Source organism: Symsagittifera roscoffensis, chromosome 8, assembly GCF_963678635.1.
Source record: "Symsagittifera roscoffensis chromosome 8, txSymRosc1.1, whole genome shotgun sequence".
Classification (NCBI taxonomy): Eukaryota; Metazoa; Xenacoelomorpha; order Acoela; family Convolutidae; genus Symsagittifera; species Symsagittifera roscoffensis.
This window is the reverse complement of record NC_087069.1, coordinates 21387083-21401459: the sequence shown is the minus strand read 5'-3', so window position 1 is coordinate 21401459 and position 14377 is coordinate 21387083. Positions and strand designations below refer to the sequence as shown.

The 14377-nt window shown below is 44.6% G+C and overlaps 2 protein-coding genes across 2 annotated transcripts; both read left to right on the top strand.

Moving 5' to 3' along the window:
• The first annotated feature begins 7788 nt into the window (after positions 1-7788).
• LOC134853501 (uncharacterized) lies at positions 7789-10911 on the top strand. The gene has a single exon (XM_063869501.1). The coding sequence runs from the start codon at positions 7789-7791 to the stop codon at positions 10909-10911; it is 3123 nt and encodes a 1040-aa protein (XP_063725571.1).
• A 1380-nt stretch (positions 10912-12291) lies between these two features.
• On the top strand, positions 12292-13065 carry LOC134853500 (uncharacterized). Its single transcript, XM_063869500.1, has one exon. It carries the CDS (start codon positions 12292-12294, stop codon positions 13063-13065), a length of 774 nt encoding a protein of 257 aa, XP_063725570.1.
• Positions 13066-14377: the final 1312 nt, after the last annotated feature.

The window sequence follows — 14377 nt, the reverse complement described above, 5'->3', positions numbered from 1 at the left end:
CAGAACAACTTAGTCTAAAATTGGATTTTTTTTTGAGATTTATTTGTAAAATTGAGTTGACGACCTAGCCGCGCTCATTTGAAAAGAGAAAGAAGGTCCTGAACAAGTTCAAGATCAGCAACAATCGAAGGGAGGCATTTCTCAAGTTGTTAAGTTGGTTGACAAGGTAGTTCTCAAGTTGGTTGACAATTTAGTTTTCAAATTGGTTGACAAGGTAGTTCTCAAGTTGCTTGACAAGGTAAGATCATCAAGAGATTGTAACAATGGCAGATCGCTTTTGGAAATCTATGCCTGCAGCGCTCAAGAGACCTACGCTCGATGAGCTAAACAAACGCTTGAGGGATCTGGACTACACCCAAGTCGATGAGAGGATGGCAGTGATGGTGAACGCCATCCTGCAGTTAGAGGCGCAGGGTGAATGCAGGAAGTCAGCGACAGAAGCTGTTTTGATGGTTGGCTACACGGCAGATGGGATATCCAATCAAGAGCAGACCAGATGGTTGTCCTGGAATGTGGATGGAGGCATGAGGGGATTCGACTTGGCGAGAAATCCTGGCTTGAGCAACAACACAGATTACGGCGCGGGAGAATTCCCACTACCAACCAGACCATCGGCAAGATCTGCGGGCCAGTCCACGAGTGAGCCACCTTCTATGATACTGTCACAACAGACGGAGGAAGTATATCCGGACCTCAGTAATCTGAAGAGGGAACTGGATAGGGCGCAGAGGGAGAGAGACAAGGCGAATCTTGACCAGGATGGTGCGAAGCTTGAGCGGGACCAGGCGAACCTGGAGAGAGATCAAGAAGTTATCGAGAGGGATTAGGCGAGGGGTGATCTTAGTATGATGAGGGCAGAGTACCAACAAGAGCAGAAGGTACGCGAGAATGAGGCGAATTGCGAGCAGTTGAAGTCTGAACTGGAAAAGATCCAGCGGCGACAACGAGAGTTCGCGAGACAAAAGGAAAAGGGATTCAGGACCACAGAACGAGCCGCTGCAGGGTCAAGGCCAGAGTCTCGGATGGAGGTGGATGAAGTTCCCGGGTCCAGTGGGCGATTCAACTTGGAGCGAGCGGCTCAGGAGCACATCAACGAGGGACTGGAAGTATCGATACCACCCGAGTCGGTGTCCTCCGTGCGTAATTTAGAGGTGCCACCAATACGCCCAATGATGGACGTAGTACTGCCGGGATATATCCCAAGCTCAACTCCGAGCAGCAGCCAAGTTAGCGGGAGCTCCTCACCTCTCAAGGAGCTACACGATAGTCTGCAACTAGGAAACCGTGACGACTCAACAAGAAGAGAGCAACCAGTCAGGAGCGTGGTGATCGCAAGCTATAAAAAGAATACAGACGGCAGATACCACAGACACAACCGGATGGATTGGACCACGAAACAGATGGCGAGAAGGGATTGTTTCACGACGCGTCATGGGCCGAGTACTACGCACAACCGAGAATACCGAAGGGTGCAGTCCATTTGATCATAGGGGACAGCCTGATACGAGTGCTGACCCGGATCCAGTCGCATTGGCAGACTGGAGTCTTGAGCTATTCTGGAGCCGCAACACCCAAGATGTTGGCATTGCTTGAGATGTTAGACATGGTGAAAATGTACAGGGTGACTCTGATGATGGGAACCAATGACGTGTCCAGAGGTGAGTCGAGGAAAATAATGAGGCTACGCGAGAAGATGAGCTGCATCCTTGAGGAGCTGAGGATTCAGATGGATCCTGCTAAACTCACGATTTGCACCGTCCCTTACAACATGAAGGTCGATCAGCATGCGATGGAAATGAACGAGAAGGTGCGCAACATCAACGAAATAATCAGGCAGATGCAGCAGAGGAGCGTACTCCTTGTAAGTTTGTTGGATGTGGCAGACATGATGGAGTGATCCTTCCCAGATGACGCGTCTTCGGATGGCATCCATTTGATAGGCCTAAAGGTGTGGAATGGCTTAATGGCGTCTTCCAGAAACACATAAATACACTGGAAGCGGATCTGCTGGAATTGGGTCAATTCAACTTCGGTCCACCCCCTGTGCCCCCTTTCTTTGCCACAAGATCCCTGTCCAATCGCCTGGAAGTGAGACTCGATTCAAGAGACAGCTCAAAGAGTAGCCGGACCAGGCTACCAGGGTCCACGACGATGGAGGCCGAAGAAATAGAATCGTCCACGCCCCAAAGCTCGGTGGTATCATCGGTAGTGGTAGTGGATCACAATGGGTGGAAAAACCGACGGAGACGAGCCGGAAACGATATCTGGAGAGAATAAAGGAAATAGACCTAGAAGATCTGGAATGCAGACAAGAGTTGGCGGAGACCCTGGGGCTCAAGTACGTGTCACATGAAGACTTGAGTCGACACCATTGTGTGAATTGGTTGAAGGCCCATGAGACACACTTCTCGAGAGCGAGGATGATGGAGACGGCGGATCTGACGGGATTCCTCTGAAATCAGTAATAGGACCGATCCACTATAAGCTACTCAAGCTGTTGGGGAGTCCAGGGCTCATCGTAGAAACCCCCAAACACCAAAAGAGCGGAGCGAGAATCAGAATGGCTACTCCTGCACAGCTGAGAGTAGTAGACAAGTTACTGGAGCCGATAGACATGGGACTCCCAGATGCTGCCTAGGAAGGCCGAAAGCTAGCAAACGATTCAAGATGCGGAAGACCCTGTGGGAAAGCACAATGGCCAAAACCTTGGTGGTGTACGATAGATCGGATACAGGAGCCGCAAGAGTAGTCATCGTGGCGAGCTCCGATTTCGAGGGGACGTCTCCGAAGCTGTTCTGGCCAGAGACCCTAGTATACCTGCTGCCTGGTGCGGAATTGAACCAGATGCTGACTCTGGTGGTGGCAATCAAATCAGAAATGCGTTGTGAACCGAACCGGAGCTGCTGCTGTTTACTGGAATGAACGATCACTTGCATGCGGCTGGGCTTCTGGAGCATCTGAAAAGTGATGCACCGGTGCCCAAGATGGTCTGAGAAGCTATCCAGACATTGTTTGCGGCGATAAATGAGGTGCAAGAGAATGTGACTACTCGATTCGGAGCCAAGACAAAAGTAGCGTTTACAACTTCACCGGGCTACGCAAGCATGCCGCCGGCTTTGCAATTTGTAAACGCTATCTTGATCCTCATAGCGGAGGGGAACGAGTGGCGGGTGTTGATGGCAGCCCCTAATTGAGAGCTGGAACCTACGAACTTGAGACTTCTGAAGTCGGAATTGGCAGCGGCATGGGCGGACGTATCTCATGCCTTGAGGGGATTCTACGATCTGGCAGACAACCTCATTGTGATGGACGAGGTCCTATTACTTGAGATTTCGAAATTTGCTTGACAATTGAAGTTAAGTCCGGACAGAGGGGATGATCACCCAATAATAAGCCACCTAACAGCCAGCCTGTGGTTCCGAGGTATGGATCTGACAATCACAAGCTCCACCGGCAAGGCGAGGGGACCAAGCAATGAAAGGAGAAATGTGGCTGCAGCCGAGAAGCAATTAGAAGCGATGGCATACCGTCTGACACAAGAGAGAGGCAGGTGGCCGTTACTGACCCCAAGGCTCAAGAATGCTATAGACAAGACGCGGGAGAATGCTCCACCTCTCGTCAAGCAGATATGGGAGTTTCTTGAGGGGCAGCTGGAGGTGGCAGAGAGCAAGGAGATGACGGTGGGGAGATTCGTCACAGCGGCCAACGAGTTCACCTTCGATGGCTTCTGGAGAGAGCATGCCAGAGACGAGCTGAGAACGAGGAAAGATCACGAAATCCTGAGATTCTTGAGTCCTTGTTAGGAGAAGAAGTACATGGCTAAAGTGTTCTACGCAAAGGACACCATCTTTGAAGCCTTTGTGCAAGAGCTAATTAATATGCCTATAAATCTCTTGCTGGCTTTGTAATTGGTTTATCTCAGGTACCTGTTTAACATGGGTCCAGCATACATGTTCAGCAGAGGAGTAGAGACGCTTCGGGTTGACGGGTACCTGGCGCATGTGCTCTTGACTTATGGTGAATTGGTGGCATTTAATCAGTTGATGAATTATGGGGAGCCCATGGGGAAGAGGCAAATGGTGGTATCCCTCTGCTGACTGACCTGTGCTTGGCCATGAAATCTGATCCGTTGGGAGTGATCAGGGGGCTTGAGGAGGTCGTAACCTGTATCTACGGGCCAGCGGTGATGTATGCCATTCCGGATCCTCTCGTGGCGGCATATCGCAATTCAGTGGTGCACGTGAGCCTCATAAGCGTACTAAATGGGACGGCGTTGAATTGGTGCCGACACGAGGTGCTGAGGGCACGGATAAGTGATACAGTGCTCTTCGGGAAGATAAAGGATCCCGAGTTAATGGTGTCTAATTTCCGGGGACAGCTACAATGCAGAATGGGGGGAGCGTGAAGGTCCCATTGAAACTTACCCCAAGTTTTAGAAATTGAATCCTTTAACGGCAGATAGGAGAGAAATCTTGAGAATCCCAGCGTGGAAGGGGAGCTTCGAGTTGGTGAAAAAGGAGCAAGAGATGACTCTGGAGAAGGAAATTTTGCCCACCGTAGTCCCCGAGTTCCCGACAGTCAGGAGAATGACCCTGGGGATGAATAGCCCTCTGGTAGTCCCATCCTGGGACGCCAGAGCTGCAGTGGAAAAGCAGCAGAGGGAGTTCACCGATGGCTGCGATCCCGTGTTTGCCGGATATACAGCAGCAGTTTATTTCCACACGTGCGATATTAAGATAAACTCGTGGACAACACAGGCAAAAAAGATGAGGGGCCCAATGCCTCCAAAGTTCGAGGTTCAGGACATCTTGTGAACGCTCGATCAAATGTATCTGGAGAACATATTGCAGATTTGGGATGATGGAAGAATGGTTGTGGAGGAAGGACACATAGCCTTGAAAGATGAGATCAAGATCGCCACGAGAAAGTACCGGGCGCCCTACGGACTATAGCAAGTGGAACTGAAGCAAGAAGAGAAAAAGCTGGACGCAGCGGGCTCCTTGTATGTAGCCCTGACGGAATACAAAAAGTAGGACCCAGCTACACCCTCACCCCTGTCAGTGGGCACCCCAGGAGATAAGAGAAGCGGTCCCGTGGAGACGAGGTTTAGAGACGTGCTTGAGAGAAGGCGAGCTGAGTGAGAAGGGAAGAGCATGGATGAGACTCTCAGAGAAGCAGGAGAAGAGATGGAGATGGGAAACACACCCGAGCCGCAACCAGCGGAGAAGGATTTTACCACTCAGGAACTGCTGCAAGACTTGAGTGAAGACTATTGGGCGAACACGGCTACACCACCCCTGACGTCATCCCCTCGACAAAACCTGGAGCTACCCTTGAGCAGCGAGACCTCCAAAATGGGGATGATTCTCTTGAGTGCCAAAGAGAGTAAGAAGAATGCCTTCGAGGGCAATAAATGGATCTTATTGAGTACGCTGGATGAGAAGATGTGGCTAGAATTCTTGAGTGAATTTAACCAGAAAGAAGGGACCGACCACACACTGGAGAGTTTCAAAGAAGAACTATGGGACACAGTGGTGATGTTCGGGGAACCAGTTCTGATGGGCACCGGACTGGATGAAAAGGCGAGAAAAGAGTTGTTGGACAAGATGATTAAGCTGCGAGAAACAGAGCAGAAAACCAAAGATGATGAACGTAAAGACAGCTCTTCTCTGGAACAACAAACTGACAATAAAATGATAAAAGTGAGAAGGAAGGAAAAGGGCTCGAGTGTGAACTCGGATAAAATCTGAGGTCACAAAGAAGAAATTTTAACGAAACGAAGTATTGTTATTAATATGCTATAATTTTTATATAACTCGAAATGCTGCAAGACAATTTTCCGATTGGATAGGACAAAATAGTTTTTAATCATCAGCTTCAAAAGCGGAGGTTTAGGGTGCAGGTATATGCAATTTTCGAACGCTGTTCAGCGATAGTGTGGCATATTTATATGGTTGTGAATTTTGGGGTGTAGATAAAGATAAAATCTGCTTCAAACTTCTGTAAATGACCACTGGCACTGTATCTTGAGCAACACTCAGCAATCCGGGGACTCACTGGCAGACGGCATCACGCGATGAGGACATCGAATTTGAGTCCCGGGAGTATGTGCCATTCGGTCATTTTTGGAAGTTTGACCTTGAGAAATACGAACAACGTAATTTTGGGGTGAAATGTAATTTTTCAAAAATTCGAACTGAGACTGTCATGCTCAACTTTCTCGCGACAACTGAAAATCTCAGAAATGCAAGATCAGAACAACCGAACTACCATCGCGGGAAAGTAGTTGAAAAACGTAGCGGCAAATTGCTATTCGCAATTTCCAGATGTAAATCAAACAAGAGTAGAGCTGTCCTATCCTGAAATAGGAAACAGAACGATTGCGAAAGAAGAAATCATTTATTCGAAGTGGACCAGAGTGACCCTTCGGTAGAAAGGTGGACAACCAAAGTCTCCCAATGGTCCAACCAAAACCTTTGGTTCTCAAGTGAAAACTCTTTTCCCTTGCTGGAATTTATTAATAGCAAAACTCTCAAGTTTTTATGCTAGAGTCGCTCGTTAATTTATTTACTCCAATTCTCGAGTGTGCTGGTATGTGAGTACCCAATTTGGTTTTCTTGAGTGTGTTAAATAATTGTTATGTTGAGGTAAGGAGAGTTTAGGTTGATCCGTCTGAAATGGATCAAAGTTCCACCGTCTATTAAAAAGTAACTGTACTTACTGTTCAGAACCTGTTTTAATTGCGATCGCGTATTTTCGGTATTTTGAGACCTAAGTATGGGGACGTTCTTATTTTCTAGAGTGGGGGAGGGAGTATTTTGGTAGTGGCTTTTAAGCTGTAACTATGGTTTTAGTCTCATTACATAAGTGAACCGAATTGGTAGATAAACACAAGAGACAGTGTCCCTGACTCATGAGCCGATGGTTATAGGGAATATTTTTCTTTAACCTCATATGTTACTTAAGTAGGCGACTATTACAAGTGCAATCATTTGAACAAAGATAGAGATTCAATTAATAATGGATTTTTTTTTTCAACTAATAGCTTTTGAAGTGCAGGGTGCCGCCGGCCTTAGCAAAGATTTTTCTGAATAATTTTTGTAAGAACTTGTGCACGTGTACCGAGGAACTCAGTGCAGGTAGTTTTCTCAAGCACGCTGCGAACGCTGCCTGTGTACTCGGCACGATTAATGATAAAAACTACTTTCGAAGAAAGTTTCTATTATGCAAGCCAAGGGAACAAAGCGCAGCTTTATATAAGTATATGATAGACCCGCAGCCTCATATCAGGTCAGTCTTTTTGAGTCACTTTCAACTCCGGTTTTCTGTGCAGGTGTTAGTTTCAACTCCGGTTTTCTGTGCAGGTGTTAGTTTCAACTCCGGTTTTCTATGCAGGTGTTAGTTTTCTCAATTTGGTTGGCTTGATTCCCAGTAATTTGACTCTCTTTGATTCTATCCATATTATACTTTAAGCTTCCATATCTAGAAAATTCCGAGGATTTTGACTGGATAATGTGATGTAGGGACTGTTGAAGCCTAAAAAAACTTTTCAGCTTTCTACTTGAACTAAATCTACAATTGAACTGATTTACTTATTTAAAACCGCATTTTTACAAAAATCAATTGACTTCTATCTATAACTCGTGAAATATTTACACTCTTTGCGAATCACTAGTTTTATTCAGTCTGATTGGTGATTTTTCATTTCCCAACTTTTGCTGCACAACATTTTTGTGCAACGCGACTCACGAACGAACCAAAGATTAGAAACAAAGAGGAAAGTTAAAAATGTCATCACCTGCTAGTGACATGAGCAACGTGACGCTCACTCTTCCTGCTTTGAAGCGATCAAGAAGTGCTAACATCGGTGTCATTACCCGATCGGAAAATGCCGTCTCAGCAATCTTCAACAAAGAGGCATCTGCTCTAACCTACAAGGAAATTGGAACTCTCAAGGCCAATCTCACGATGTGCGAACGAAAGAAAAAGGAACTGGAAGAGCTTAATCAGCAAATTTCAAATGTTCTAAACGATGATGAAGATGCACTTGAAGTTGAATTGGAAGAAGCTGAGAAAATCTACCTTCAAATAAATTGTTTGATGGAAATGATCACAACTATGTTAGATGACCGAGGAAAACATTCAGCTGAATCGGTCAAAGATGACGACTGCGCAAGCGGAACAGGATCCTACAAATCCACTTCCCAACGTGGTGCTGGCCGAAACCAAGATACTTGCCTGAAGTTGCCGAAACTGAATTCGCCAACATTTAGCGGAAGGTATGATCAATGGCTACCTTTCTTAGATTCCTTTGATGGAGCAGTTCACTCAAATGCATCGCTCTCTGATGTTCAGAAACTGCAATACCTAAAAGGTGCCCTCAAGGATGAACCGTTCCGTTTGCTATCCCACTTGCCTATTACAAACGCGAACTACTCAGTCGCAAGGGAACTTCTAAAGGATCGATATGCTGATGTCAAGATGATCTCACACGCTCACTTGGAAGCAATTTTTGAATTCACTCCAATGAAGCATGAGTCATCCGCTGCAATACGTCGCTTGATTAACACCTGCACGGAAAACACGATGGCACTGACAGGACTTGGACTAAAAATTGATCAATGCGATTTGATCTGGGTTCACGTTTTGGCCAAGAAATTAGATCCTGAAACTAGAAGACAATGGGAATTTTCCTGCGCGGGAAGTGACATGCCAAAAATCAAGAAGATGAAGAAGTTCTTGGAAAAACGATCTCGCGCCCTAGAAGCAACGAAGGACCTCCAGTTACCTTCAATTCATAGAAAAAATCATCAAGGAAGTTCAGACCAATCTGGAAACTCTAAGAAAGATGACAAGGTACAGACATACCACACGAACTCTGCTAAGACGATCATCTGCCCATGCTGCAGTGGTGATCACCGCGTGTATCAATGCACAAAAATTCAGGAAATGTCTATTTCCAATAGAAGACAAGAAGCCAAATCAAAGCGATTATGCTTCAATTGCCTGTCCCTTGGACACCAAAATCATGAGTGCAAGTCGAAGTCAACGTGCCAAACCTGTCGAAAGGGTCATCACACGTTACTTCACATCCATACAGACCCAAACAAGCAACCAGGACCTGAAAATAAGTTTGCGGGTCATGGGGGTACTACCAGTGCCACTACCATACCGGGAACTGTACTAATTGAGGTGAAAACTGCAAATGGCGGTTATCACAATTGTCGAGCCTTACTGGACAGCGGATCTGAATGCAGTTTCGTTACAACCAGCTGTGCTAACCGACTCAAGCTACCAATCAAGAAATTGACTCTTCAACTATCTCGAGTTGGCGGAGGAGCAAAAACTGTGAAATCTGTTTCTGTCAATCTGGAAACAAAGGATTCTCAGAATCAATCTCTACATATTGAAGCCTTTACTCTTCAAAAACTTTCTGGCTACCTGCCCAGAGAACGGGTGAATATACCGAACAGTTTGGATATCACAGGTCTTAAGCTCTCGGACCCAGACTTTGACAAACCACAGGAAATCGATATAATCCTAGGCTGTGATGTCTACAACGACATTGTTGGCTGCGAAAAGATTAAGCTTACAGACAAGCTTTATGCACGTGACACTCTATTTGGTTGGATGATTAGCGGCAGAACACCCGGTCCTCCAACAACCTTCTTCAAGTCATTTCATGTGTCTATTGACGATAGTCTAAGGAAATTTTGGGAACTAGAAGAAATTCCTGATTTCAAAAAGACAACAACAGAAGAAGATCGATGTGAATCTCACTTTAAGGAAACAACCATACTACAAAATGGACGACTCACCGTGCAGCTGCCTTTCAAGCCCAATAGTCAACTTGGCGACAGTTTAGCACAAGCAAAACGCAGATTCAATTCTCTCGAGCGACGACTGGAACAGAATCCAGAACTAAAAGATCGCTATACCGCATTCATAGACGAATTTCTTGATATGGGGCATATGGAGTACATACCACCTGGAGAAATTGAAAAGCCAGTTGATAGCGTATATTATCTGCCACATCACTGCGTTTTCAAGGAAGATTCTACTACCACAAAGCTACGTGTAGTTTTCGACGGATCTGCAACAACATCAACCGGACAATCACTCAACGACACTTTGATGGTTGGTCCCACGGTACAAGACGACCTCTACTCGATAATCATGCGCTTCAGGTTCTACCCAATTGCTTTGTCAGCAGATATCGCAAAAATGTACCGACAAGTTGCTCTAGAGGACAAATCGAAGGATTTCCATCGCATACTTTGGAGATCAAATAAATCGGATGAAATCAAGCATCTCAGGATGACACGTGTTACATATGGAATAGTTTCGTCAGCGTTTTACTCAACAAGATGCCTCAATGAAGTAGCAAATCAATCTAAGAACCCAATGATCAAAGAAAGTCTCAAAAATTGTTTCTATATAGACGACTTTCTTGGTGGCGCTAATGATAAGCATGAAGCAGAAAGACTCATCTCTGTTTTATGCGAAGAGCTGAACTCTTATGAATTCCCTCTACGAAAATGGACTTCAAGCAATGCTAAAATAATTGAAGGATTGCCAGAACATCTCCGCGAAAAATCGGATGTGCTGGAACTTTTCTCTGACGAATACAAAATCAAGGCGCTAGGAGTCAGTAGGAAGCCCAATAAGGACATCTTTTGTTTTTCAACTGCCTTACCAGAGCTGAAACTGCTGACAAAGAGGACTCTTCTGTCCACAGTTTCAAAATTGTTTGATCCGATGGTATGGCTAGCTCCATTCATCATCAATTTCAAATGTCTCATGCAACAGCTATGGGTCCAAGGTTTTGATTGGGATTCTGAAGTAAATCAGAAAACCAAGGAAAAATGGTATGAGCTCACCGGAACATTGCCTCAACTACTGGAACTATAGATACCAAGATCTATGAGCTCACATCCAATAAAGGAGGTTCAACTTCACGTATTCTTTGATGCTTCCGAAAAAGCATATGCAGCCGCAATCTATGGAAGAATTACCAATGATGATGGCAAAACTTTTGCGTATCTACTGACCTCCAAAACAAAGGTTGCTCCGGTCAAAGCAATCTCTGTTCCCAAATTAGAGCTCTGCGGTGCAAGTTTAGCTACCAAACTTCTTAAATCAGTTCATTCAATTTTGAGGAAAACAAATCTCAAGATAACTTCACACGCCTGGACTGATTCAACAATTGTCTTGCAATGGCTTGCTCAACTTCCAAGAACGTGGAACACTTTTGTTGCAAACAGAGTTTCACAAATACAAGAGACCCTACCCAGAAGTGATTGGAAACACGTGTCAACAGCAGTAAATCCAGCTGATTTAGCCTCTCGTGGTGTATTAGCTGACACATTAATATCTTCCTCACTCTGGTGGAATGGACCAGATTGGCTGACCAAGGATGAAAGGCACTGGCCCAACCTACAACTATCTCTAGTTGAAGCACCTGAAAAACGAACCGTCAAAGCCAAGACTAATGCAGAAAGTGAACAAATTCGAACTGTTCTCGCAAATCATGCTCAAAACGAAATGACGGATGGAATTTTTCGTTTAAAGGACTACAGCACTTGGAACAAGACAGTACGCATCGCATGCTATGTACTATCATTTGTTCAACATCTTAAGCATAGAATATCGACAAACTATCGGAAGCGGCTCAGATCTAAGCGGACATCTGATGTACAACTTGAAGAAGATTGTCTTAGTTCTAAAAATAGAATCATGGCAAAAATGCTAATTCTTCGTTTAGACCAAGAAATAAACTTCAAATCAGAGCTAAATTGTCTGAAGGTGAAAAGGGAGCTGAGTAAAACATCGAATCTACTCAATCTTAGTCCGTTTTTCGACAAGGATTACGATCTACTAAGAGTTGGAGGCAGACTTTCACAATCGAACTACCCAACAGACAAGAATTTTCCAATGCTCGTTTCAAAAAAATCTGATTTAGTATCCCTACTTATACGCAAATATCATGAAGATACTCTTCATGGCGGGGGGCAATTAGTACTGAACACAATGAGAGAGGAAATTTGGATAATCGGAGGCCGTGATCTAGTTCGACAGTTCATTAGAAGATGCATGAGATGTGTCCGATTTAGTCAGCAACCTACTTCTCAATTCATGGCTGATCTTCCTACAGAAAGAATAACAACCGCAAAACCATTTGCTCAATGTGGAATAGACTTTGCTGGTCCCTTTGAAAATAAGGAAGCAGAGGTCTCAAAAATTTATGTTGCCGTCTTTGTTTGTCTCGCGACAAAAGCTATTCATTTGGAAATGGTTACTCGTCTAACCAAAGAAGCATGCATCCTTTCATTGAAACGATTTACTGCACGCCGTGGCAAACCTGAGAAGATCTTAAGTGACAATGGAAGCAATTTTATCGGGGCTCGAAATGATCTGATCAAAATCAAGGAACTGCTCGACAAAAATGGAACGGACAAATCAGTTGTTAGTTTCGTCAATAGCCAAGGAACTGAATGGGTCACCATCCCTCCTCGTGCTCCTCACTTCGGAGGACTCTGGGAAGCAGCTGTAAAAAGTATGAAAAGACATATGCGAAAAGTTATAGGACTGCAACGTCTCAGTTTTGAAGAATTTCTTACAATTCTTAATCAAATTGAAGCTGTCTTAAATTCACGACCATTGTATCCAATGTCAAGTGATCCTAACGACCCAACTCCGCTGACACCCACTCATTTTCTGATAGGGGAATCATTGCTAACTCTTCCCTCTGCGGACATCCAAGTTTCAACCATTGTACGATATCGACTATTACAGAATATGATCAAGGATTTCTGGAAAGTTTGGAAAAGGGATTATCTCATAACGCTACAAATACGGAAAAAATGGTTCACGGATGGCCCAGAATTCAAAGTTGGCAACCTAGTCCTACTTGCCGAAGACAATGAACGACCGCTAGAATGGAAAACTGGACGAATCATAGAAATTTATCCTGGAAATGACTCAATTGTTCGAGTGGTAAAAGTGAAGACCACAACTGGTGAATACGTACGCCCAGTCGCGAAGCTGCGGAAGCTACCAGTATAGCAACCAAGTCATATCCAATGTGCAGTTTATTTAAAACAAGAACTTTATAGTGCTAAAAAACCGAAAAATTTCAAAAATGTGCAGTTTTCAAATTTTAAGAGGTAGTACCCCCATGACCCTTTTGAGAGTAGGAACCTAAATTACCCCCTATGCAATGCATTATGGTCTGAATCATTCATATTGACCACTTTCATGTAAATTCCCAATGTTGTATGTTCATAAAAGTTGAAAATTATGTAAATTTTCATCAATTTTTGTGCAAAATCGTGCATTAAAATTCGTATGAGGTTGTACCCTCATGACCCAAAATAGAATTATTGTCTGAAAACAACTAGGATACGCCTACACTACTGTCTTGAATGTAACAATAGGCTCTCTGATCACGTCAACTATTAAAATGTTATATTTGCCTTTAAATTATATTCAAAGATGTCGTATTGTAATGATTTACAACCATTAATTCGCATAAAATGTTTTTTCTAAGTACACAAACTTTCGCTCATGACTCGTACCGTTAATACTTCTCTTGTATACTCCTTACTTATGGTGCAGTCACATTTAGTTCATTTATTGAATAACTGTTAACATATTTACCGTTGAACAGTCATTCGCTGTCATCTGGTCCTCTTCGCTTGTTGACCCTGCAGTGTTGCTGGCAGCGCTTCCACGCAGATGCTACCAAGGAAAGTCGAGTTTGCATCTCCGCATAGTACATACAGCAGACCCTCTCTTCGTCGCAGAGAGTCAGAACTGCATGGCACCACGCATATGGAAGATACAAACTTTTCCCCTCCTCAAGAACACCATAGCGGATCAGTTTCTTCTGCCGAGGACCAAGGTTCCTCAGATACTTAGCAGCATCAGTGAACCCCATCTCCAAATCATTGCTACCGGCCAGGCGCTCGAGTTCACCAAAGAGATTAACTTCAGATGTCATCAGCCACAACTTTCGGCCCCCAGAAGACACAAAACAGCATCATCTTCCTCATCCAAGTCTTGATGGAAAGTCCGGAAGGACGAGGACTCTACAAAAATACCTTGGAGAAGTGAAGAAAAGACCTGCTTCGGCCATCTGGTCTGACCTCCAGACATGACGCCAATAACACCCTTAGCTGTCACACTAGGAGTCTCTCGACAGTTAACTCCAACCTCCCAGCCAGTGAACAATGACCCTTCTACGTTGAGGTCACTGGTACGTTTAAGACCTCTAAGTTGCTTCTAAAACAAAACAAACAATTGATGCACACCCGCTATACTCTACTACTATGATACAATTGAATAAATGCTACTCACAGTCTCAGCTTTCGGAAAC

Bases quoted from the DNA above. Each gene is read 5' to 3' on its own strand.
- LOC134853501 (XM_063869501.1), top strand. From the start codon at position 7,789: ATGTCATCACCTGCTAGTGACATGAGCAACGTGACGCTCACTCTTCCT.
- LOC134853500 (XM_063869500.1), top strand. From the start codon at position 12,292: ATGGTTACTCGTCTAACCAAAGAAGCATGCATCCTTTCATTGAAACGA.